Here is a 25,494-nt window from a genome sequence, read left to right as displayed (position 1 = left end):
ATCCACACGGTATCTAATTTGATATCTGTGGAAGTGTTGATACAGCATTTAGCAGAAAGCATGTCTTGTCCCAGTTTTTAAAAAATGTATTGACATTGATTTTACCTATCTGCTATAAAACAAAATATGATTATATTCCAAAATTAGGCATTTGTTAAATTTTGGATAAGCATAAAGTCAATTTTTCTTCAAGGTCATTTATCATCATAGTGTGGGTCATCATCTCAAACGAGAAGCAATAACGGCGAACTGTTTACAGAATAGTAGTTATCACATTTCTGCTAAATATCTGAGCTTGTCTGTTCTTTTCACCGGAATCGTTAAACCATGATTCACATCCAATCTGATTTAATCCGATCTGACAGCACATCTTGCACTTGCTTATCTGGATAAATATGCTATCTAATCAGGAACTGCACCTGTTTGCATCATCGCACCCAGCTACATCATTTCTACAAAGTGAGACTCGACTTCAATTAATCTAAAGGTAGCTGGGGTTCACATCACAGATAAGTATATAGACAAAATGTCATCACATGAGTGTCACGTGCTTCACCTCGTATGATATATCATTGATTGAACTCAGTCCAATCTTGCCTCGCTCAGCATTCATTCAGTGTGTTGATTCTCGCAATTCCCAAGACGCCTTCCACTGATTAGTTCCTCTCAATTTATTTGTTCGTCTATATATTTCGGTCTCCGGGATTGTTATCAATTCTCTGCTTCGAGCTTCTTCAGACATTGAAACGCGTACGCAAAGACAATCAGATGCAGACTTAATGTACGTGGCTTGTTCAGAAAAGCGCCATTTCTGCCAGAATCTGTGAGTCAAAGTTTGCAATGGCCTGTGTCTTTATTATGATTTTACCGTAGAAAGATTTTGTTTTAGGCTTTTGTTTAGAGATAATAACCTTGCCTTATATGTAGATTGTATAAATGATTTCACTCCATCAACTCAATTGAATTCAGGTAACTTATCAAAAGCCTAGTTTCTTCTCAATCAAGTGTTAAAGGTGTCGTTCCATCAGTCAAGTGACATGAGCAATTCAATAGTCTATTTGATTCCATTATTTTTGTGTAAAACATTTAGATGCTCATAAAAACGATCAATAATGTGACAATTTGTGCCTATTTGTCTGTGCTTCGCGTATTGCTCTGCTGGTGATTGGAAGCGCGCTTGTTTTGTCCGATAAGCAGAAGAAAGCTCAACACATGTGCGCTCGGACGAAGTTCACCTGCTGAATTTCTCGCGATTCTTGACGATCTGGAAGTGTTGGTGTCACTTCATTTGGGCTTATCGGAAGCGCCACTTTTCGAAGACACATATTATTAGGTATTTCGCGTCTGGACATCATGTGGTTTATTGGACAAGTATTTCCTATCATCCAGTTCAATGTTTGCTGCCAGAATAGATGGACGGGCGCGAGTTCGGGTCGGGTACCATCAAAGTCCGTCAGCTGTGAACACAATTAAAACGACCGTATCACATTGATACGATTGATTAGCGCTGCCGCTCTTGGAACTAATAAACAAAGTATTCAGAGGACGCACTGCGGATGACGTCCCGCATGTGTTGACCGATTTTGAGCAGAGTACTGTTTCCGCGGTGATTAAAGTGAACACTTGAATACTTTTTGTAGCATCGTTGAGATTCTTGTCAACGGAATTGGAAAGCTCTTGAATTGAAGTGGCAGGAAAATTGGACTTCAAAATGCCTAAATTGTAAGTAAACTATCGATCGCTGTTCAAACAACTCGTTGCAAATATTGACTCAATTAACACATCTGATTTTCTGTGAACGAAATATTTAAAATGTGGGTCAGTTTCACATTGTAGGTACATTAAAATAAAGACATTTTATTATTTATAAACACACATCAATCTTCACTTTCAATTGTAGAATTAAATTGATCTGTATATAGGGAGGTATATGAATCATGACCATACAATTTTCTATCGTTAATTTGTTTACTCTGTGTCAAAGCATTACCTCATAGAAAAAAATAGGCGGGGAAACTGATGGCTGTGGCATCTATTTTTGATAGAGGGTAGTTTAAGCCATACTGAGCTCAAATTTTATATGAGTGAATATTCAATGTATTCTGCGGCATTTCGAATAATTATAAGTAGTTTAACGGAATAAATTCAAGCCAAAACGATTATTAAGCTATAGCTTTTTTAAAACACGTACATGTGAGCTGCTCTGAAGGGTTTCAAAACGAAAGAAGTTCTCTATGAATTCAGTTGAATAATGAGCAGGAAAAGTGATAAAGATTGCAAAACTGGTTCAGAAAATATATACATAAAAGTGGAACAAATAAGGGTCTGTTCACAAATTACGTAACGCAAAAATCCGAGTTTTTGACCCCCTCCCTCCCCCTCGTAACAAAAAGTAACATTTTTGGTACCCCCTCCCTCCCCCATGTAACGCGTAACTGTGAAAATTTTAAAGGCAATTTTTTTTCCTCTGAAGCATTTGGGTTTTGGTATTTTTTGAACACTGTTAGAATACGGCATATGATCAAAAATCAAGGATATCAAGAATGCAGCTAGTAGAAACGAAAATATAATTTGCGATCATAACCATTTACATAGTTTTGCGGAACTGTGGTGTCGAGAAATACAATATTTGCTTGGTATTTTTACGCATATCAGCATGCTTCAAATTCCCTCAATCAGTGATTAAAAAAAAGACATTCAAATAAATTTTTATTTGCGTTATGCGTAACATTTGGTAGTACCCACCCCCTCCACCACCTTTTAGTGTAACAAAGTATAACGCAAGTTGGACCTCCCCCCTCCCCCCAGAAGCGTTACGTAATTTGTGAACAGACCCTAATGAGGTGGTGATGATCACTGATTAAAAGAATTGAAGGTCGCAAATCCGGTGGATAATCAGCAATCATAAAGCAGTGGCAGCGAAAAATTACTAAGCTACGTACTGGTATCGAAATTGATTACAACCGAACACCTGTGGAAACGCTAGAATAAAAATGCATAGGCCCGAAAACTGCAGGCTGTTGTCAGGCCGGATGGTACCCAGTGGCCAAACCATTTGGGGGAATCCCAGAGGAGAAACCGTCATTGAAGTCCTCCAAAGACCACCTAAAGGCCTTGAGAGAAGAGGAAAACTCTCGTGTTTTGGTGCGTGACGTGGACAGTATCAGGCGAACGCAAAATAGCGAGATGTTCGTTGAGCCTGAAGATATTGTCGGCGTAGCACCAAGTTAGAATTCGGAAGTCGGGACTTCCGAACCGAACTTTCTTCCGAAGTTTTATTTGCCAAACTAATTGATGCGTTGTTTAGCGCATCTTTAGGCGAATCCAGCGCACTACTTCCGAAGTTGGAAAAGTTGCTTGTATCTGGAGAAAAATCCAACTTCGGTATAAAAAGCGGTATAAATTTATTCCGGATAGATAGTGCATCGCATCAAAGTCATGCGTATCAAAAGTTTCCAGGGGAGGTACTTAGTGAGGACAGTTCAAATCTAATCCAAACCATATTTAAAGTCCAATTGGAATTAAATTTAAATTATATTCAAATCCATTACAAATCCAATCCAATTAAAATTTAATTCAAATCCAATCCAAATCCAATCCAAATCCAATCCAAATCCAATCCAAATCGAATCCAAATCGAATCCAAATCAAATCCAAATCCAATCCAAATCCAATCCATTTCCAATCCAAATCCAATATAATCCAAATCCAATCCAAATCCAATTTAAATTCAATCCAAATCCAATCCAAATCCAATTTAAATTCAATCCAAATCCAATCTAAATCCAATCCAAATCCAACCCAAACCCACCAAACCAATCCAAACCAATCCAAACCAATCCAAACCAATCCAAACCAATCCAAACCAATCCAAACCAATCCAAACCAATCCAAACCAATCCAAACCAATCCAAACCAATCCAAACCAACCAAACCAATCCAAACCAACCAAACCAATCCAAACCAATCCAAACCAATCCAACCAATCCAAACCAATCCAAACCAACCAAACCAATCCAATCCAAACCAACCAAACCAATCCAAACCAATCCAACCAAACCAATCCAAACCAACCAAACCAATCCAAACCAATCAAATCAAACCAACCAAATCCAATCCAAACCAATCCAAACCAATCCAAACCCAATCCAAACCAATCCAAACCAATCCAAACCAATCCAAACCAATCCAAACCAATCCAAATCCAACCAATCCAAACCAATCCAAACCAATCCAACCAAACCAACCCCAATCCAATCCAAATCCAACCAATCCAAACCAATCCAAACCAATCCAAACCAATCCAAACCAATCCAAACCAATCCAAACCAATCCAAACCAATCCAACCAATCCAAACCAATCCAAACCAATCCAAACCAATCCAAACCAACCAAACCAACCAAACCAATCCAAACCAATCCAAACCAATCCAAACCAATCCAAACCAATCCAAACCAATCCAAACCAATCCAAACCAACCAAACCAATCCAAACCAATCCAAACCAATCCAAACCAATCCAAACCAATCCCAAACCAATCCAAACCAATCCAAACCAACCAAACCAATCCAAACCAATCCAAACCAATCCAAACCAATCCAAACCAATCCAAACCAACCAAACCAATCCAAACCAATCCAAACCAATCCAAACCAATCCAACCAATCCAAACCAATCCAAACCAACCAAACCAACCAATCCCAAACCAATCCAACCAATCCAAACCAATCCAAACCAATCCAAACCAATCCAAATCCAATCCAAACCAATCCCAAACCAATCCAAACCAATCCAAACCAATCCAAACCAATCCAAACCAATCCAAACCAATCCAAACCAATCCAAACCAATCCAAACCAACCAATCCAAACCAATCCAAATCCAATCCAAACCAACCAAACCAATCCAAACCAATCCAAACCAACCAAACCAATCCAAACCAATCCAAACCAACCAAACCAATCCAAACCAACCAAACCAATCCAAACCAACCAAACCAATCCAAACCAATCCAAACCAATCCAAACCAATCCAAATCCAATCCAAACCAATCCAAACCAATCCAAACCAACCAAACCAATCCAAACCAATCCAAACCAATCCAAACCAATCCAAACCAATCCAACCAATCCAAACCAATCCAAACCAATCCAAACCAATCCAAACCAATCCAACCAATCCAAACCAATCCAAACCAATCCAAACCAATCCAAACCAACCAACCAATCCAAACCAACCAAACCAATCCAAACCAATCCAAACCAATCCAAACCAATCCAAATCCAATCCAAACCAATCCAAACCAATCCAAACCAAACCAATCCAAACCAATCCAATCCAAACCAATCCAAACCAATCCAAACCAACCAAACCAATCCAAACCAATCCAAATCCAACCAAACCAACCAAACCAATCCAAACCAATCCAAACCAATCCGAACCAATCGAAACCAATCCAAACCAACCAAACCAATCCAAACCAATCCAAACCAATCCAACCAATCCAACCAAACCAAACCAAACCAATCCAAACCAATCCAAACCAATCCAAACCAATCCAAACCAATCCAAACCAATCCAAACCAATCCCAAACCAATCCAAACCAATCCAAATCCAATCCCAAACCAATCCAAACCAATCCCAAACCAATCCAAACCAATCCCAAACCAATCCAAACCAACCCAAACCAATCCAAACCAATCCAAACCAATCCAAACCAATCCAAACCAATCCAACCAATCCAAACCAACCAAACCAATCCAAACCAATCCAAACCAATCCAAACCAATCCAAACCAATCCAAACCAATCCAAACCAATCCAAACCAATCCAAACCAATCCAAACCAACCAAACCAATCCAAACCAACCAATCCAAACCAATCCAAATCCAACCAAACCAATCCAAACCAATCCAAACCAATCCAACCAATCCAAACCAATCCAAACCAATCCAAACCAATCCAAACCAATCCAAACCAATCCAAACCAATCCCAAACCAATCCCAAACCAATCCAAACCAATCCAAACCAATCCAAACCAACCAAACCAATCCAAACCAACCAAACCAATCCAAACCAATCCAAACCAACCAAACCAATCCAAACCAATCCAAACCAATCCAAACCAACCAAACCAATCCCAAACCAATCCAAACCAATCCAAACCAATCCAAATCCAATCCAAACCAATCCAAACCAATCCAAACCAACCAAACCAATCCAAACCAATCCAAACCAATCCAAACCAATCCAAACCAATCCAAACCAATCCAAACCAATCCAAACCAACCAAACCAACCAAACCAATCCAAACCAACCAAACCAATCCAAACCAATCCAAACCAATCCAAACCAATCCAACCAACCAAACCAATCCAAACCAATCCAAACCAATCCAAACCAATCCAAACCAATCCAAACCAATCCAAACCAATCCGAACCAACCGAATCCAATCCAAATCCAATCCAAACCAATCCAAACCAACCAAACCAATCCCAAACCAATCCAACCAACCAAACCAATCCAAACCAATCCAAACCAATCCAAACCAATCCAAACCAATCCAAATCCAATCCAAACCAATCCCAAACCAATCCAAACCAATCCCAAACCAATCCAAACCAATCCAAATCCAATCCAAACCAACCAAACCAATCCAAACCAAATCCAATCCAAACCAACCAAACCAATCCAAACCAATCCAAACCAATCCAAACCAAACCAATCCAAACCAATCCAAACCAACCAAACCAATCCAAACCAATCCAAACCAACCAAACCAATCCAAACCAACCAAACCAATCCAAACCAATCCAAACCAATCCAAACCAATCCAAACCAATCCAAACCAACCAAACCAATCCAAACCAATCCAAACCAACCAAACCAATCCAAACCAATCCAAACCAATCCAAACCAATCCAAACCAATCCAAACCAATCCAAACCAACCAAACCAATCCAAACCAATCCAAACCAATCCAAACCAATCCAAACCAATCCAAACCAACCAAACCAATCCAAACCAATCCAAACCAATCCAAACCAATCCAAACCAATCCAAACCAATCCAAACCAATCCAAACCAATCCAAACCAATCCAAACCAATCCAAACCAATCCAAACCAACCAAACCAATCCAAACCAATCCAAACCAATCCAAACCAATCCAAACCAATCCAAACCAACCAAACCAATCCAAACCAATCCAAACCAATCCAACCAAACCAATCCAAACCAATCCAAACCAATCCAAACCAATCCAACCAATCCAAACCAATCCAAACCAATCCAAACCAATCCAAACCAATCCAAACCAATCCAATCCAAACCAATCCAAACCAATCCAAACCAATCCAAACCAATCCAAACCAATCCAAACCAATCCAAACCAATCCAAACCAACCAAACCAATCCAAACCAATCCAAACCAATCCAAACCAACCAAACCAACCAAACCAATCCAAACCAACCAAACCAACCCAAACCAACCAAACCAATCCAAACCAATCCAAACCAATCCAAACCAATCCAAACCAATCCAAACCAATCCAAACCAACCAAACCAATCCAAACCAATCCAAATCCAATCCAAACCAATCCAAATCCAATCCAAACCAATCCAAACCAATCCAAACCAATCCAAACCAATCCAAACCAATCCAAACCAATCCAAACCAATCCAAACCAATCCAAACCAATCCAAACCAATCCAAACCAATCCAAACCAACCAAACCAATCCAAACCAATCCAAACCAATCCAAACCAATCCAAACCAATCCAAACCAACCAAACCAATCCAAACCAATCCAAACCAATCCAAACCAATCCAAACCAATCCAAACCAATCCAAACCAATCCAAACCAACCAAACCAATCCAAACCAATCCAAACCAATCCAAACCAACCAAACCAATCCAAACCAATCCAAACCAATCCAAACCAATCCAAACCAATCCAAACCAATCCAAACCAATCCAAACCAACCAAACCAATCCAAACCAATCCAAACCAATCCAAACCAATCCAAACCAATCCAACCAATCCAAACCAACCAAACCAATCCAAACCAATCCAAACCAATCCAAACCAATCCAAACCAATCCAAACCAATCCAAACCAACCAAACCAATCCAAACCAACCAAACCAATCCAAACCAACCAAACCAATCCAAACCAATCCAAACCAATCCAAACCAATCCAAACCAATCCAAACCAATCCAACCAATCCAAACCAATCCAAATCCAATCCAAATCCAATCCAAATCCAATCCAAATCCAATCCAAATCCAATCCAAATCCAATCCAAATCCAATCCAAATCCAATCCAAATCTTCTTCTTCATAATTTCAACGGAATATTTTTAAATAAATAAACTTTCGCGGAAATTTATTCTGGATTTCAGCGGGAAAATTTTGAAGGAATTTCTTTTTAGATTAACAGAAAGCTTTTCAAAATTTAAACTGGAAATTGTATGGAATTTTTATGGAAACAATTGTTTTGTTTTCACCAAAACTTAACTATAGTTTGGGGTAGCATGGACTATGTTCAAGGGCTTTACGGTCCCTCCCCAGACCACTGCGAATTGTGGACTTGGCTAGGATAGGGTAGGGTTTGACAGTGGGTTCGGTTTAACTTCTATAAAAAACTGCATGTATTCGCAAGCACACCCAAAAACAAATCTTACAATTATTGTCTAAAACCTTGGCATATATAATTCTGAAAGGTTTTAATATAAGAAATATAAAAGCTTTTTACACAGGAACTGTATCAAATAAATCAAAATTGTAAGATTTCAATACAATGGTTATATTAAAATCTTCCAAAATTGTATATGCTAAAATTTTATACAGTTTTTGATAGGTTCTTGTGCAGAACTGTATCATTCGCTAGTTTGATGGACTGGAATGTGTGTGCTCAAAGCGCACAAGCGTAAGTCCTGGTGTTAGGTGCGACACTATACAGACCTGACACGACGACCCTTCGACTAGACAGGAGGTTTACGCGTGCCCAATAAGCCGCCTGTAAAACCAATCATTACGAACAACATATAAGACATAATACGACTCGATAGAATCGAAATAAAACCAAGGCGACGAATAAAGGATCATGATTGGAAGCTTGTGTAGGTTAGAGACATCTCTATCCTACAGCTTGGATCATGGAAATGCAAGTTGCTAGCTGTCGCAGGTTGCGATATGATATCCTACGATGAATTAGATTTCCGCAACTTCGACGTTGTGGCGCTGCAAGAGATTTGCTGGACAGGACAGTGAAAATGTGCAAAAGCTTGCATCGAGCGGCTACCTTCTACTATAGTTGTGGCACCACCAACGAGCTTGGAATAGTGCTGGGCAAGATGCGCCAACGCGTGATTGGGTGGTAGCCAATTAGCGCAAGGATGTGCAACCTGTAGATGAAAGGCCGTTTCTTCAACGTACCCATATTAAAGGCGACCTGACAACGAGAAAAAAGCGTTCTGGACAGCTGGAGGAGACATACATCCATTGCAATGGGACGGGACGTCAAAATCGTCAATCAGCGACATCAACGCTCAGGTAGGAAGGGAGGAAATATGGCCGGGGTTCAGCCAAATCGCATCAAGCGCCAACAAAAAAATACTCATTTTTCTGCCAAAGCTTTCGTTTAGCAAATTCAATTGATCACAAATCATGATGGATATCCCTCAACCCCATAACTCAGGATATCCTACAACAAATGTACTAAGGAATTGATATGAAATGATTTCCGTTTTCCCTTTACGAACGATGTATCACAAGTCAGTTGAAAAGCCGCTTGATGCTGTTTGGCAGAACCCCGACCATGTGTAGATCGGATAGTCTCCATACCGTATCGAATGACAACGGGTAACAATGCATAAACTTTGCAGCCTCCTGCGGAATGGTAGTTCGAAGCACTTTTTTCCCCCGCAAGAATATCCACATGACCATAAGGAAATCAGCTAACCAAGAAAAGGAAAACCTCTCCGACATCACCAACGTCCGCACTTACCGCAGTACCTTGTTGCAGTATGCCTGTGCTCAAAATTCTCGATGGTCCACAACACGCATAGAAGCCGTACGCTGTGGCTAAACATTGGGCGGCTACAATACTACTCGAAGTAGCTGGAAGTGGCCTTCCCAATGGAACCGCTGCATTAGGCACGGTGCATCCGTATCAAAGAAACGAGGTTTGAGGGCAAATGTGAGTAGTTTGTGGAGGAGAAAAATGCAGCATTCAGTAGTACGAACACGTGTTATCGTGTTCAAAATGCATCTCTGCCATTAACATGTCTAAGACGAAGTACATGATAGGAAGAAGCTCAAGAGAAGACAATACCACGAGTTTGTATCGGTGATGACGAAATCGTTGATGAATTCGTGTGCTTTGGCTTACTGGTGACCGCCGAAAACGATACCAGCAGGGAAATTCGGAAACACTTTAAATCGTATACAATTTGGACTCCGCAAGACAGACTCAATTTCAAGTTTGCATGCAAATTAGTGTAGGGAAATTTATTTTTTCATTATATAGTAGCCGTTCGATAACTGCAAACTTTTCAAACGTATTCTAGACGTCAAACGGTTGTCAATCGACGTCAGATGCAATAAAAGTGCATCTAATGCTACGTTTTGACAGGGCAAGTGAATTGAACAACAAACTCAGTCATGTTCAACTTGCCTTGTCTAAACGTAGCATAAATGTGCAGCGCAACGCAGTTGTAATTGAGTTTGACATCAGTTTGAAAAAAAACCGTCTAAGACGAATTAAGTACCGTCCATTTAATTCCACCAGTTAATTTTCGTTATCTTTTCAGATACGTATTTCGACCACAACTGTGTGGTCGTCTTCAGTGTCTTGTACTTGACTCGACTTAAATACGTATCTGAAAAGATAACGAAAATTAACTGGTGGAATTAAATGGACGGTACTTAATTCGTCTTAGACGGTTTAATACATTCCACTAAAAGAGCTTAATATATTTTTCCGGATCAGTTTGAAGTTCAACGGTCCGATAACTGCAAAACTGTTGCAATTATCGAATTGCAGTTAAAAAGCATATTGCAGTTAAATGACTTGCAGTTATCGAACGTCTACTGTACTTATTATGGCGCTTCCTCATTAGGTGCCGGCCAAAGTAGACGGGTCTTTGCGACGTCGCGCGAAAACTACACGCGAAGGAATAACAATCAATAATAAGGAGCTTTCAAATCGTATATAGACGCTTCGCTTCGCATTGCACTTCGCGTCTTCTCTGGCCGTACCCTTAAGCGCAGGTTAAAAGAAAACCTACTTAGCTAAAAGGAATACTCAACAGCTTTCACTCAGCAAAAATCGCATCCTAATTAATCGTTCCAATAATTAGTATGTATTTAATGGATTTTAATACCGATTGTGAATATTTAGTCATGATCGTTGAACTTCTTTGAGGGCATCACTGAAACGTGCAATGCATTTTGTTCTTCACTGTAAACGACCGAATCGAACGACGTGAAGCTTCGGTGAACGTACTCCAACCGTTTCTTCCAAGCTGAAAGCGTTCGTGCCCGACGAACGGTTGTCTCGCGGGATGCCCTTTCTCAGTGACAGTTCCATCGCGGGTCGTTCACGTCGTTCAGTGGCAAATCGGTCACGGCTGCAAAAAATAATCCGTGAAAAGGCTACATCAAAACATTCTTCCTCTTATCGAGTAGCATTCAATCACAAGTTTTTAAGTGAGTGCGTGTAGGCCAAAATATCTATTTTTTTTTTATATTAAACGCTGGTGAACTATAGAAGAAAATTTTGTTTTGTTTCTATCCCGGGCTAATCAGCAGTGGACCCAACTGGTTCTCAAAACCTCAGTCCCGCAAAAAAACCAAAGCTCCTCCCGTGAAGGGAACAACCTTGGTGACTTTTGCCGAAGAGGACGAAGAGGAAGCGCCTCCATCCGGATCAGTCCCGAAGGCACCGCTTAGAAACCCTCGGAAACAGCAAGGACACTCCGTTCGATCGCTACTGTCGCGTCAGGTTTCGTGGATTAGCAGCAGTGAGGGAGGAAGCAGTGGTCGAAGTTCTTCAGGGACGAGCAGCGACGGAGGCGGACGCAGCCCAGGCGAATCAGGAGGGGGCAGTTTCTCCCGGCAGAGCAGTGTCAGACAGAGCGCAACCAGCCATCAGCGGAGTGGGTTTTCCACGTCGGGAACCAGCAGGAAGCCGCCGCCACTGAGACGACCGAAGAGTGCGATGGCCGACACGGAGAAGGAGGAAGCTGTGAACTTGGTGAGTGCTGAACGAAATAATGGTCATGTGTGTTGTTTCATTTTCAAGGAGTATTGGATAGTAGTTATGCAGTTAGGAACGGTGAATATTGGTGGTGTTGATGTGGCGGCCTTGTTTTATTATTGTTTTGGCCTGACGACACAGTCTCGTTATCGCTGCATTGTTATTTTAATAACACACTCGGTGATTAGAGAATGGATGATATGTCCGGTCCATGTATTATTTATTTGGGGATTTTAGCATTGTAGTAGCATCCGATAAGATTTCATGTCCGCGTATTTGAATGATATTTGTTTAGTCATAATACTAAAATGTATTTTTTACCTAAACTACTGTTGGTAACTGATTATAATTTTATATATTCAACTCACATGCTTCTACGAATACGTAAAGGCTGACCCGCTCGAAGCGACAAATTCAGTTGAAATGCGTTTTTCATTAGCTTGTAAGCTACCTTCATTTATGATTGATTAAAGTCTTACGTTGATATGAGTCATGCTATGCGTCTAGAGTTGATACAATCGATTGATTGTTTCAAATTGTTCTTCAAAATATAAAACCCTTATCACAATTTCTTTAATCATGTTTTTACTAGTACTAACTTCAAGATAAACGCGATAAAATGAATATATAATATTTACTCTAAATCGATATTATTTGGAATTAAAATTTAGTGCATTTGATATAAATATGTAAAAATTTAGCTAGCATAATTCGCCATCAAAAATTCAAAAGGGCGGAACTACTTTTGTAAACAAGAGCTTCTCACGTTGCTGGTGGTTCGATAAAACGCGCAAAACTTAAATTACTAATTCTGAATCCTAAAATACATCATTTATTGTGTTGATGTTGTTCCATTGACCTCGAATTATTATTCAAATTAAACATAAAACTGGTAGCGTAATAAACGAGTTCGTGTCCTCTGACCCGATGATAATACAAATTACACCAACAACTGCGGTATCGTTCACCTTTTTCCACCTCGTTCGGTGAACTATCGCTGTTATGCCAATATACATAGCGTGCGAAAGATGTAATCACAGTAATCCTATGTAATGTATGAAACCACCACATCCTCATCCCTTCATCGGTTACTGCAAGGTAGCCCGGTGCGTTGTTCATCAGATTCCATTTCTAATAGACATGTATAATACTGCCAGATGAATCATAACTGCCCTATATAAACAGAAATTAAAGTAAAGATGGGACATTTGTGCTTTCATGAGCAGCATGATACATTTATCGCATCTGTTCCATCATGTTCGGCATCTCCTAATGGTTTTGTTTCACATTGCAGCAAGTGGAGTTCGAGTGGGTGCTGCACGAGGAAGTACACTCGGTGCTGAAACAGTTGCACGTCATTCTGGTGGAGTGTGCCCATCGGTTTCCGGTTCCGCTGTACGGCAACGAAGGAAAAAAGCAAGACAAATTTGTACTGACGGCAGCCCCGGAGCAGTTGAAGTGTATCGTCACGTTAACCGGCGATAGCATTACTCACGCGGTAAGTTTAGTGTTAGACTATAGGACTTACGGGTTGGAACGGATGTCAAGTTATACCAATAATTGTTTAGTTCTTGCTCTTTGGTCTATTAGGAATCTTTTCCTTCTTCTTTGTTGGCATTATTTTCCCCAATAGGACATTGTCGCCTCGCAGCTTAGTGTTCATTATGCACTTCTATGGTTATACACTGTATGGTTTTTAAGCCAAGTTCGTTTGAAATTTGGCTAGTACGATTACACTTTTATGTCCAATGAACTCGAGACTAAACCCCCTAGACTAAGAAAAGATCCAAGGAATCTTAATTATGTGCTGTGTTGCCGTCGGACGCATAAAAGTCACATGTTATAAACAAAAAAAGAAAAACCCAGATTAATCCACCTAGCGGCGATGATGCCTTTCCGTGTATTATAAAACATGAAAATCACATAAGAGAGGCCAAAATGGACTTTAGGGAGATATATTCAGCTATTCTCATCAATTTACATTCAACTGCGTTCATTTGAATGCATTGCAACAGTTTTTGAAAAATATTTATTTTTTCGATTTTGATTTTTTTTTTCCAAGGGGAGACCCTTGGGAAAAATGGAGAAAAAATCAATGTTTTTTAAATAATTCCGGAACGCAATGACCGATTGGGCCAATTTTAATAGCGAAAAATTAGGAAAAATTCCGCGTCGAATGCAACCTGTTGCAAGCAAATCGGATGAGGCTAAGTACAAGTATGTCTAATTTTTTTTTGTTCACACACACATACATACATACATACACACATCCAGACATCACCTCAGTTCGTCGAGCTGAGTCGATTGGTATGTAACACTATGGGTCTCCGAGCCTTATATCAAAAGTTCGGTATCGGAGTGATCCTATAGCCTTTACGTATATTAGTATACGCGAAAGGCAAAAAAACGCATTTGAAGTTTCAAAATACAGTTATGCACAGTTTTGCAATAAACTAGGGAAGAATATTCATATTAATTGAGCCTTACTCAAACATTGCCAAAAACAACTATTTTTACACTTTTTTTCAATCAATACCTGAATGTGACACTTATGCCGCGAAATTCACTGGCCAGGCGAAAAATGTACGTATAATTGTCACACCGTGAACTGAAATATAGTTGTTGTTAATTTGTTTTTAAGTTATTATAAAGTACGCTGACCTGAAGACAATTATCTTTCAGTTGAATAATTGTAGTTCGTAAAATAAGAACTGGAATTTATTCCAACACATTATCCTACTGATAATTTTCGCGATAAATCACTGCAAGCACCGCCCGTCCGTGGACTCCATGCGAAAAGTAGCGTTTGAAAAATGCCGTTATGAACTTGGATATACAAACAACATCAACAGTGAAGATCTTAAATACTGCAAGTTGTTTTCCTAGAAGAAATTTAAGTTGGTTGTGAAGGATTTGTCCTCTATTGAGACAAATGTACGTTGGCAAAATAAGTAATTGAAGAAGAAAAGAAAACCTCTAATGAAAGTGGTTGGATCTGTTGTTACCGAAGAGGAAACATCGTTTCTGACGAAGCAAGTACTGGCCCCACTCGCATAACAGTCCCATTTGACTTTTCGTCACTTTTGAGTTAACCCAATGAATAGGGTTCATTTCTAATGTACTTCCATAAATTATAATAAAAATTGCGGTTTTGTATGCCCATGAGTGAAAAAAAAGTACCAAGTCATGTGCATAACAGTCCAACTAAGAATTTACATGACCTGATTGCACAAAACTAAACAATGTTTCGATCAAACTAAATCGCTTCACGGTAAACTATCGAATGATGAACAACTCCACAAAATTTCAGCAAGATACGATGATGTTTCAATTTATTAGAGTTTTTGAAGTTTCATATGGAAGATCGGTAGGGAGAGCCTTCACTCCGCTATCAATGACAACGGCCTACGGCTAGTAAATTTTGCTGCTGCCAGAGGGATGGCCATCAGTAGCACCTACTTTGCACGAAAGAACATCCGAAAGCACACCTGGAGACACCCAAATGGTGAAACTTGCAACCAGATAGACCATGTTCTGGTGGATGGGCGCCATTTCTCGGATGTTATCGATGTGCGGACATTCAGAGGTCCGAACATTGACTCTGATCACTACCTCGTTGTCAGTAAAATTCGATCACGGTTGTCAACTGTATCGAACGAAAGATCACAGCGAACGATGCGTTACAATATCCAGCGATTGTCGGCGGTAGGAGTATCGGTTGAGTACCGCCAGAAGCTCGACGAACGGATAAGTGCAATCAACGTTAGCGACAATATCAACGACCTATGGGAGTCGATCCATGGAGCGGTGAGCACAACAGCACGATAAGTGGTAGGCACTGCACAGAGGCGACCCAGGACGGGTTGGTTCGATGGGGAGTATCAGAGAGTGACAGACGAGAAGAACGTTGCCAGTTGCCAGAAGCTGGATGTTGGTGTCGGGTACCCGATCGAATAGAGATCGGTACAAGGAAGCAAGAGTAGTTGAAAAACGAACCCACCGCAGGAAGAAAAAAGAGTACGAAGAACAAGTTATTAGTGAGGCGCAAGAAAAAATGGAGCTGAAAGATATGCGGAGGATTTATGAGTCTGTCAATGGCGTGCGGAGAAAGACAGCGTCATCTCCCGTCATGTGCAACGACCAAGAAGGGAATTTGCTGACAGATAAAACCAAAGTGGCTGCCAGGTGGAAGCAACACTTCGAGACTTTGTTGAATGGAGGAAGTGACGGTGCATCGGTGAACAGAATAAATATTAGCGACGATGGACAAGCTGTGGAGTAACCTACACTAGATGAGGTTAAAAAAGCTGTCAAAGAGCTGAAAAACAATAAGGCTGCGGGGAAGGACCAGCACCCGGCTGAACTTCTCAAACATAGCAGTGAGCAGCTTTATGAAGTTCTGCACCATATTACAGTCAAACCTCCATGAGTCGATGTTCTATGACTCGATATCAACTCATGGAAGCAAATTATTCCATACTAAAAAATATTTTCTGGGTTACTGTGATGGTCCCTCCAAAGAGCTTTCCAAGGTTTTGCTACTCCACATCTCGATTTTTCCATGAGTCGATGGTCCCTTCAATATCGACTCATGGAGGTTTGACTGTATGTCGAAAATATGGGAAGACGAGGAAATGCCTGCTAGCTGGTTGGACGGCCTCATTTGCCCTCTCTTTAAGAAAGGGCACAGACTGGAGAAACGGCACAGATTACCGAGGAATAACCCTCCTCAATTCGGCGTACAAAATTATGTCCCGTATTCTGTTCAACAGATTGAGACCGCTTGAAGAGTCCTTCGTCGGCGAATACCAAGCAGGTTTTCGTGAGGGGCGATCAACGACGGATCAAATGTTTACCCTGAGACAAATCCTTGATAAATTCCGGGAGTACAACTTGCAGACACATCATCTGTTTATTGATTTCAAGGCGGCGTACGATTCAGTGAAACGGAATGAATTATGGCAAATTAAGCTTGAACATGGTTTTCCGGCGAAACTGATACGGCTGATTCGTATAACGTTGGACGGATCGAAATCAAGTATAAGGGTTGCGGATGAAATATCGACGTCATTTGTTACCTTAGATGGATTAAAGCACTCTCGAATCTACTGTTCAATATAGCGCTCGAGGGAGCGATTAGGAGAGCTGGTGTGCAAAGAAGCGGTACCATTATCACAAAATCGCATATGCTCCTGGGATTTGCGGACGATATCGATATTATCGGAATTGATCGCTGTGCCGTGGAAGAGGCTTTTGTGCCTTTTAAGAGGGAGACAGCGAGGATTGGACGATCAATACCAGCAAAACGAAGTATATGGTCGCTGGCAATCAACGTGGGTTCATTAGTGTTGGTGGTACAGAAATGGTGCTGGATGGTAAAAAATGTGAAGTGGTAGAAGAATTTTTGTAGCTTGGAACATTAGTGACGTGCGATAATGATGTTACCCGTTAGGTGAAAAGGCGTATTGCAGCTGCAAATATGGCTTATTACGGACTTCGTAACCAGCTTATGTCCCGTAGTCTGCAAACGAAAACAAAACTCGCGCTGTATACTACTCTGATTCTTCCGGTGGTTTTATACGGCCTTGAAACATGGACGTTAAAGGAGGCTGATCGGAGAGCTTTCAGAGTGTTTGAGCGTAAGGTGCTGCGGACAATACTCGGCGGTAAACAGGAGAACGGTATCTGGCGGCGTCGCATGAATCACGAATTGTACCAGGTGTATAAAGGGTATATTATTAAGCTTATACAACACGGCAGACTACGGTGGGCTGGTCACGTTGTTCGTATGTCGGAAGAACGTCAGACGAAGATAATATTTTGTAGAGAACCCGGAAAAGGCCGCAGGCTTCGTGGAAGGCTGCTTACACGATGGCTTTTTGCAGTTGAAGAGGACCTGAGGGCGCTCAATGTTCAGGGCGACTGGAAGCGATTGGCCCAGGATCGAGTCCAGTGGAGAAGGATACTCCATTCGGCGTAGGTTTATCGAAGAGCTGTAGCCCATCAAGTATCAAGTAAGTATGGATGATGCGATTCGGAACTTCAATGGCTATTTTCTCAGTATACGAAAAAACAGTATGGGACTAACATGCGAGTGGGGGCAGAGTAGCTTCTGATTAATCTTTGTATTTCTTTCATACTTGAATAAATTTTATAGCCACAACATGTTACAATAATTATGAGTTTTATATAAAAAAAATGGGTTTGCTAAAGGATTCCTCTTCATCCATTTTTCACGGGCCTTGAATATTTTAAGTATGTCACAGTTTCATATCGCCTTCTCCTAAGAGCCCGTTCACGTTATACGTGGAGAGGTTTTAGACAATATAATACCTCCCCTCTTCCAACCGTCCATATATGTACATTCTGAAAGTTGGGAAAAGACCTTGCATACTTACCACCCTTCCTTCTACTATCCACGTGGATTGTAGATGACCCTAAAAGCATAGTATATTTTATGGACGGACCTCAGGACACATCACGTAGTGCTATGTGTCTTTTTGTGTGATGGTTATATCTCTTTTTTTAGTTCGAATGTAACAAATTGACTTCGGATTTTTTTTCCAGTTTTCTAGAATAAAACTTCTGTTTTGACAAAATATTTCAAAATTACGTATCAAATTATGACGTTGGACATCAAAACCACAAAAATGTGAAAATGTAACATGTGACATTCATCAGGGTGTCGACTACCTGGAAAAACCTTGAAAGTCAGGGAATTTCATTTTGGACCTGGAATGTCAGGGGAAATCAGGGAATTTTGATTGAGGTCATGGAAAAAAAATTAACAAACCCAATATTGAAAATTTATAGTGATTTTTTTTATTTCGAGCAATATACTAAACTAAGAACACTTATGACAATGAAACTCTGAACCAATTTTAATCCATTGAAAAGGGACCAATAAAAGTACTGAAACGTCGGATCAGAATTAATATTGCGCTTTACCTGGTCATCAGACTGCATAGCCGATAAACAATACTCCGAGGCAGTTATATTCGACAACCACCTCCACTATCAAGCTATAAAGCTTTTTTTGTGGCTGTTGGCAGTCTCTAGACTAAAAGTCTACTACGAGGCCTTTTCATGTTCCCCATGGTAATCGAGTTTGTTTCTATTAATCTCTAAGCAAAAACAGAGGTTCGATGCCACGTTGCTCAAATGGTCACTGTTGAGACCTGATCCAATTTTTTTAAAGTCCCCTTCAATATTTTAAATTATTTAGTTTGAGTGGTTTTGTGTCGGAGTCGTTTTGAATTGTTTGCATTTTCCTTATTAGTAGCGTTTGAGTCATGTTCCCATCAAGCAAAATAAGTTTTGAAAATTTGTTCAAATACTTAATCATCAATCGCGAGAGTCATTCCTTATAAAATTATGTTGATGTACTTATGATATAGGAAAATTTCATATAATGCGATCTATCCTGATGAATTTAAATTGCTGACTAGTAACCAACTCTAATTAAAAACCTAATATCACATTACTTTCTGATGAAAATGTAACGCCCAAATGTTTGAAAACTATCTCGTGAAAGCAGTGGAAACTGAATCAACTGATTGCAATCGGCCATAGCTCAGAACCGTTCAACATACAATCAACTAGGAAGCTTGCTAAAAGGAAACGAAGAATAGTATCTCTGTGGACCTGTGACGGCACTCCACAGCATCGGCATCATCTCTAAACAAGATTCTGTAGGTAATGTTTTAGAAACATTTCGGCAACTTCCATTCGATGATGGGCTTATACAGTCATTGGTCGATCCTCTCGTCCTTAGGTGGTCAAAATAATGGTCATGTAGAGAGAATGACAGTGGATAAAAGCATCATATGGTCTACCTCATATACGTAGGTGACGAAGGTCTCAATTAAACGTTACTCGACACTCCATAATTATGCTTCGACGCAAGAGGCGGATAATGTTTTTATCAATGGTAATGTTTCAGTTTTACATTCGCTGCTGATGTTTATAAAACAATTAATTCAGGAAATATTCTGGTTGATCTATGATAATTTTGTCCAGAAATTACCTCAGAATTCTTACTGATAAGTAAAAAATTCCAAGTGATTTTGAAAAGCTGTATCGATAGTTTTTATCCTGAACTCCTCGATAGATGTTCAGTAGTTTTTTTTCAAAGGACATGCTCCAAAAACTTGGTAGATTTTATGCTATTTACTCTAATTTAAATTTAATGTCTTCTTGAAGGAATCTATAAATTGAAGACGGTGTTCAAATAAATAATTCAGACCAAATTATTTACAGTATTGCAGTGGTTAGAATGTTTTGCTGGGCTTACTGTAAGTGGTGCATGGAGGGATTGATCTGCATAAGGGATTGATCTGCACAAGAGCTTGATCTGTAACTAATTTTAGAAGTCTATATACTCCCCAGAGAGTGAATAAGAATGCTTACTCCGTAATCATACTTGAGAGTCAATGGAGGTTTCTCTATGTTCTCAAAAATAGAAGTCCATCAGTAGTCTTGGATGTCTATATTGCGACTCCAGGGAGTCCGTGAGAACTCCTAATGGTGGATGAAGGCACCAGAAAACTTATAACACTAATTGGAGCCAATTTGAGAGACCTGTAAAATCTAATTTTGGGCTATTACACCCCTTCTAAATGTTGGTCTAGAAATATTAAAATCTTTCAGGAGTTATACGCATTGAGTTGAATCTTTTTTTTTATCTATTGCGTTTATTTGACAGGGGCAGGCGTGTATAACACTTAACGGAGCCGAGACTCTTTATGATATTTACAATCGATATCATCTTATTATCAACAATTAGTAAGGGGAAAGGGGCACAGACCAATATACTCATGGCGACTCAAGGTTAGATTGCGTAATTTCAGGACGGACGAGGTTGGGATTTAGTATTGAGGTATTACAGCTGGTCATCCGGGTATTTGATGTCATTAACGGTAGGGCGTAGCGTCGTGCACGAGTTGTGGTTCGTCAGGGAGCATCTTCCGGATGACCATAGCATCGTGTTACACAGAACAATAAGACAAAGACAAGAAAAAAAATGAGAGAGAAAAAATAGGGGTATTAGAGTTTTATGTCAGACGAGCAAAGAAAGGCATAGATGACCTGCATATAAACCACATCGCAATCCCCCAAAGCACCTTTTACTTCCCTGTAGGGTTGTTTACCTCGGGCCACAAGGGTATTCAATAGTTGCTCTCTGGAGGCATCGTTTTCCGAGCAATACCAAACTACGGGATCGATGTCATCGTAAACGGCTCCACACCTACATAGGTTGCTATCAACCAGGTTTATTCTATAGAGGTGTGCGTTTAGTGAATAGTGATTGGACATAAGTCTCGACATCGTGCGAATGAAGCCTCGGCTTAAGTCCTCACCTCTGAACCACGCTCGCGCAGAAACTTTAGGAACTATGGAAAACAGTCACCGTCCAAGTTCATTGTGTGACCAAATCATTTGCCAATTTTGAAGAGTACTCTGACGTAATGGGAAAAACTCGTTGTTCGAGATTTGTCTATCATAAACCTCACCCTCCTGTGCGCCCACCTTTGCTAGCGAGTCCGCTTTCAAAGGACATGCTCCAAAAACTTGGTAGATTTTATGGTATTTACTCTAATTTAAATTGAATGTCTTCGTGAAGGAATTTATAAATTGAAGACGGTGTTCAAAGAAATAATTCAGACCAAATTATTTAAAGTATTGCAGTGGTTAGAATGTTTTGCTGGGCTTACTGTAAGTGGTGCATGGAGGGATTGATCTGCATAAGGGATTGATCTGCACAAGAGCTTGATCTGTAACTAATTTTAGAAGTCTATATACTCCACAGAGAGTGAATAAGAATGCTTACTCCGTAATCATACTTGAGAGTCAATGGAGGTTTCTCTATGTTCTCAAAAATACCTAATCCGTACAATTTTTTAACGGCATTAGAAGGATTTCTAAAAGCTAGACTGTTTGGAAGTTCAAAAGTCGTGTCAAAAGATACTAGAGTTCACACAAATTTCCTGAAAGATAATGAAAACTTCAACGATTTGAAGAAGTCCATCAGTAGTCTTGGATGTCTATATTGCGACTCCAGGGAGTCCGTGAGAACTCCTAATGGTGGATGAAGGCACCAGAAAACTTATAACACTAATTGGAGCCAATTTTAGAAACCTGTAAAATCTAATTTTGTGCTATTACACCCCTTCTAAATGTTGGTCTAGAAATATTAAAATCTTTCAGGAGTTATACGCATTTAGTTGAATCTTTTTTTTATCTATTGCGTTTATTTGACAGGCTCAGGCGTGTATAACACTTAACGGAGCCGAGACTTTATGATATTTACAATCGATATCATCTTATTATCAACAGTTAGTAAGGGGAAAGGGTATAGACCAAGATACTCGTGGCGCCTCAAGGTTAGATTGCGTAATTTCAGGACGGACTAGGTTGGGATTTAGGTTTGTGGTATTACAGCTGCTCATCCGGGTATTTGACGTCATTAACGGTATGGCGTAGCGTCGGGCTCGAGTTGTGGTTCGTCAGGGAGCATCTTCCGGATGACCATAGCTTCGTATTACACAGAACAATAAGACAAAAACAAAACAAAAACGAGAAAGAAAAAAAAATTGGGGAATTAGACTTTTATGTCAGACGAGCAAATAAAGGCATAGATGGCCTGCATATAAACCACATCGCGATCCCCCAAAACACCTCTTACTTCCCTGTAGTGTTGTTTACCTCGGGCCACAAGGGTATCCAATAGTTGCTCTCTGGAGGCGTCGTTTTCCGAGCAATACCAAACTACGTGATCGATGTCATCGTAACCGGCTCCACACCTACATAGGTTGCTATCAACCAGGTTTATTCTATAGAGGTGTGCGTTTAGTGAATAGTGATTGGACATAAGTCTCGACATCGTGCGAATGAAGCCTCGGCTTAGGTCCTCACCTCTGAACCACGCTCGCGCAGAAACTTTAGGAACTATGGAAAACAGCCACCGTCCAAGTTCATTGTGTGACCAAATCATTTGCCAATTTTGAAGAGTACTCTGACGGACTAATGGGAAAAACTCGTTGTTCGAGATTTGTCTATCATAAACCTCACCCTCCTGTGCGCCCACCTTTGCTAGCGAGTCCGCTTTCTCATTGCCATAGATTAGGCAATGGGATGGGACCCATACAAAGGTAATCTTGAATGATCTTTCGACCAAATCACGCATCTGCTCTCTTACAGTTTTAAGAAAGTAAGATGCGTGCTTAACAGGTTTCATCGACCGGAGTGCCTCGATAGAACTAAGACTATCCGAGAAGATGAAATAATGGTCTACGGGCTGATTGGAAATTATCCCCAAAGCGAAATTAATTGCTTCCAGCTCAGCAACATAAACCGAACACGGTTCTTGAAGTTTTCGGAAGGTGGTTGAATTTACGTTGAAAACACCGAAGCCAGTGATTGTGGTATTTATTTATTCATTCATTGATCTATTTATTTATTGATTTATTTATTTATTTTATTTTATTTGTCCGGTGACGTGTTTTATTGAAATTGAAGTGAATCATTGAAATTTGAGTGAAACGTTTGATGGAATGGAGAAAAGAGAAGAGTCATGTTCTTTGTGAAATGCAACATATTTGTACAACGCAAAAGGAAGTACTATTTCTATTACTATGTGTGATATGTGTTTAGGTAGATCAGCGCGTGATGAATATTTTCTGGTGGTGGTGCATTTAGGCCGTTTACGTCACAGAGCTATTGAATTTTATATCAGAAATCGCGAAAATACTTGAAATAAAACTTTGTAAAATGTTTAGTATAATTATCTTTAAAAGGCATGGTTTGATTTTTGTATTCGATGAGCCTAGAAGAATCGTTTTGGTCACTGAGCAGAAAGTACAAATTTGGTAAATTTAGATTTGTTCAACGGATAGTTGTTGATAGATTGAGGTTAAGAAATCGTCTGTAAATTATTTAAAGAATAAACTGTAAATAAAATCGATATTAGCATACTCTTTCGACAGCCGGCTGGCAAGAGTTTAAATAAAAACAGGTAAACAACATAGTCTGTGGGTCGAATTGCCAGCTTGAGGCAAACCTCCATGACCTACCTTACCCTACCAAACCACCAACTCCGTAGAACTTATGAGGGCGTCGCCAAGTCGGGGGCCTCTCGTTAAGTAAATTCTACACCAACATTTCCTTTCCTATCCCTAGTTACGGTAAAGATGGGCGTGGCCGGGAGTAGTAATCCTCATGCTTATGCCATTTTTATCTTAGATTGGAATCAAGGGTAACTCCCCATCTTGATTTCCGATAGCAATCTGGATAAGGATTCCATAAGAAACATGAGTATCACTAGTGTCCAATCTACGAAGTATACCGTAACAACGCTAACGCCAACGCTAACGCTAACACCGAAGCCAGTGGATCCGTTAATGCGAGAACCATCAGTGAAATATCTGTTATTGCAATTGACATGTTCATATTTTCCAGAAAAAATGGAAGGGATAGATATTTGTCGAAGATGATCTGGTATTCATTGAATAGCGTGTTTAATGGACAAATCGTATTCAATTGAGGAACTGTCGTTGACGAAGTGAACTCGAGGTGGATTATAACATGGAAGACAGAGATCTGACGATATGTAGTTGAGATAGACTCGCAGGTATCTTGAACGATGAACCAGTTCAAGCATATTATCGAAGTTTTCTAATACAAGTGTGTTACTTGTTCCACATTTGATCAGTATTCTAAGTGAGAGCTCCCAGTAACGGTGCTTTAAAGGAGTGACTCCAGCAAGCACCTCCAGGCTCATGTTATGCGTTGAATGCATACAGCCAAGAGCAATACGCAAACAACGATATTGAATTCTGAAACTCAGCTGCTGAGAGGAAGCAGAAAGAGCCATACTCTAAAATAGACCTGTGCGCCGGTCATATCATCGGCGGCGGCGGCGGCGTCACGGCGGCGCGCCGTTGACTTTTATCGGCGGCGGCGGCGGCGTGAACCGGCGTGGATGAAAAAATCAATGGCTGAAAAAATCAATTTTACCGTGGATGTTTGGATAATATTTTGGATTTTGGCTTTTATTCACACGATAGGAATCGCCCGTATAAAAACCGACTTCAGTGGATTAAAATTGCCATATTCTGCGTTTGCCGATCATCAAACAGCACATTCAAAATAGTCAATTGCCGGCGATACTAATCAATACCTGATTTCAAAATGTTATTTGAATTACCACTATTTTGTTACTCTTTGA

The 25,494-nt window shown here is 40.1% G+C and overlaps 1 protein-coding gene across 4 annotated transcripts in view; it reads left to right on the top strand.

The window, feature by feature from the left end:
* The first annotated feature begins 1,426 nt into the window (after positions 1-1,426).
* LOC134208672 (protein rogdi) overlaps positions 1,427-25,494 on the top strand; it is a 40,015-nt gene continuing 15,947 nt past the window's right edge. Inside the window, exons 1-3 of one of the 4 annotated variants that reach the window (XM_062684455.1) lie at positions 1,427-1,722; positions 11,822-12,266; positions 13,564-13,767. In XM_062684455.1, coding sequence (XP_062540439.1) covers positions 1,712-1,722; positions 11,822-12,266; positions 13,564-13,767 — 660 coding nt within the window. In that variant the 5' untranslated portion in view covers positions 1,427-1,711. Of the gene's footprint in view, positions 1,723-11,544; positions 11,724-11,818; positions 12,267-13,563; positions 13,768-25,494 lie in introns of those variants that run through there. The other 3 variants (XM_062684454.1, XM_062684453.1, XM_062684452.1) reach the window with 3 other exon arrangements.

This window comes from Armigeres subalbatus, chromosome 2 (genome assembly GCF_024139115.2).
Source record: "Armigeres subalbatus isolate Guangzhou_Male chromosome 2, GZ_Asu_2, whole genome shotgun sequence".
NCBI classification, from domain to species: Eukaryota; Metazoa; Arthropoda; class Insecta; order Diptera; family Culicidae; genus Armigeres; species Armigeres subalbatus.
The sequence above is the reverse complement of the archived record's forward strand: the minus strand, read 5'-3'. Positions and strand labels throughout refer to the sequence as shown.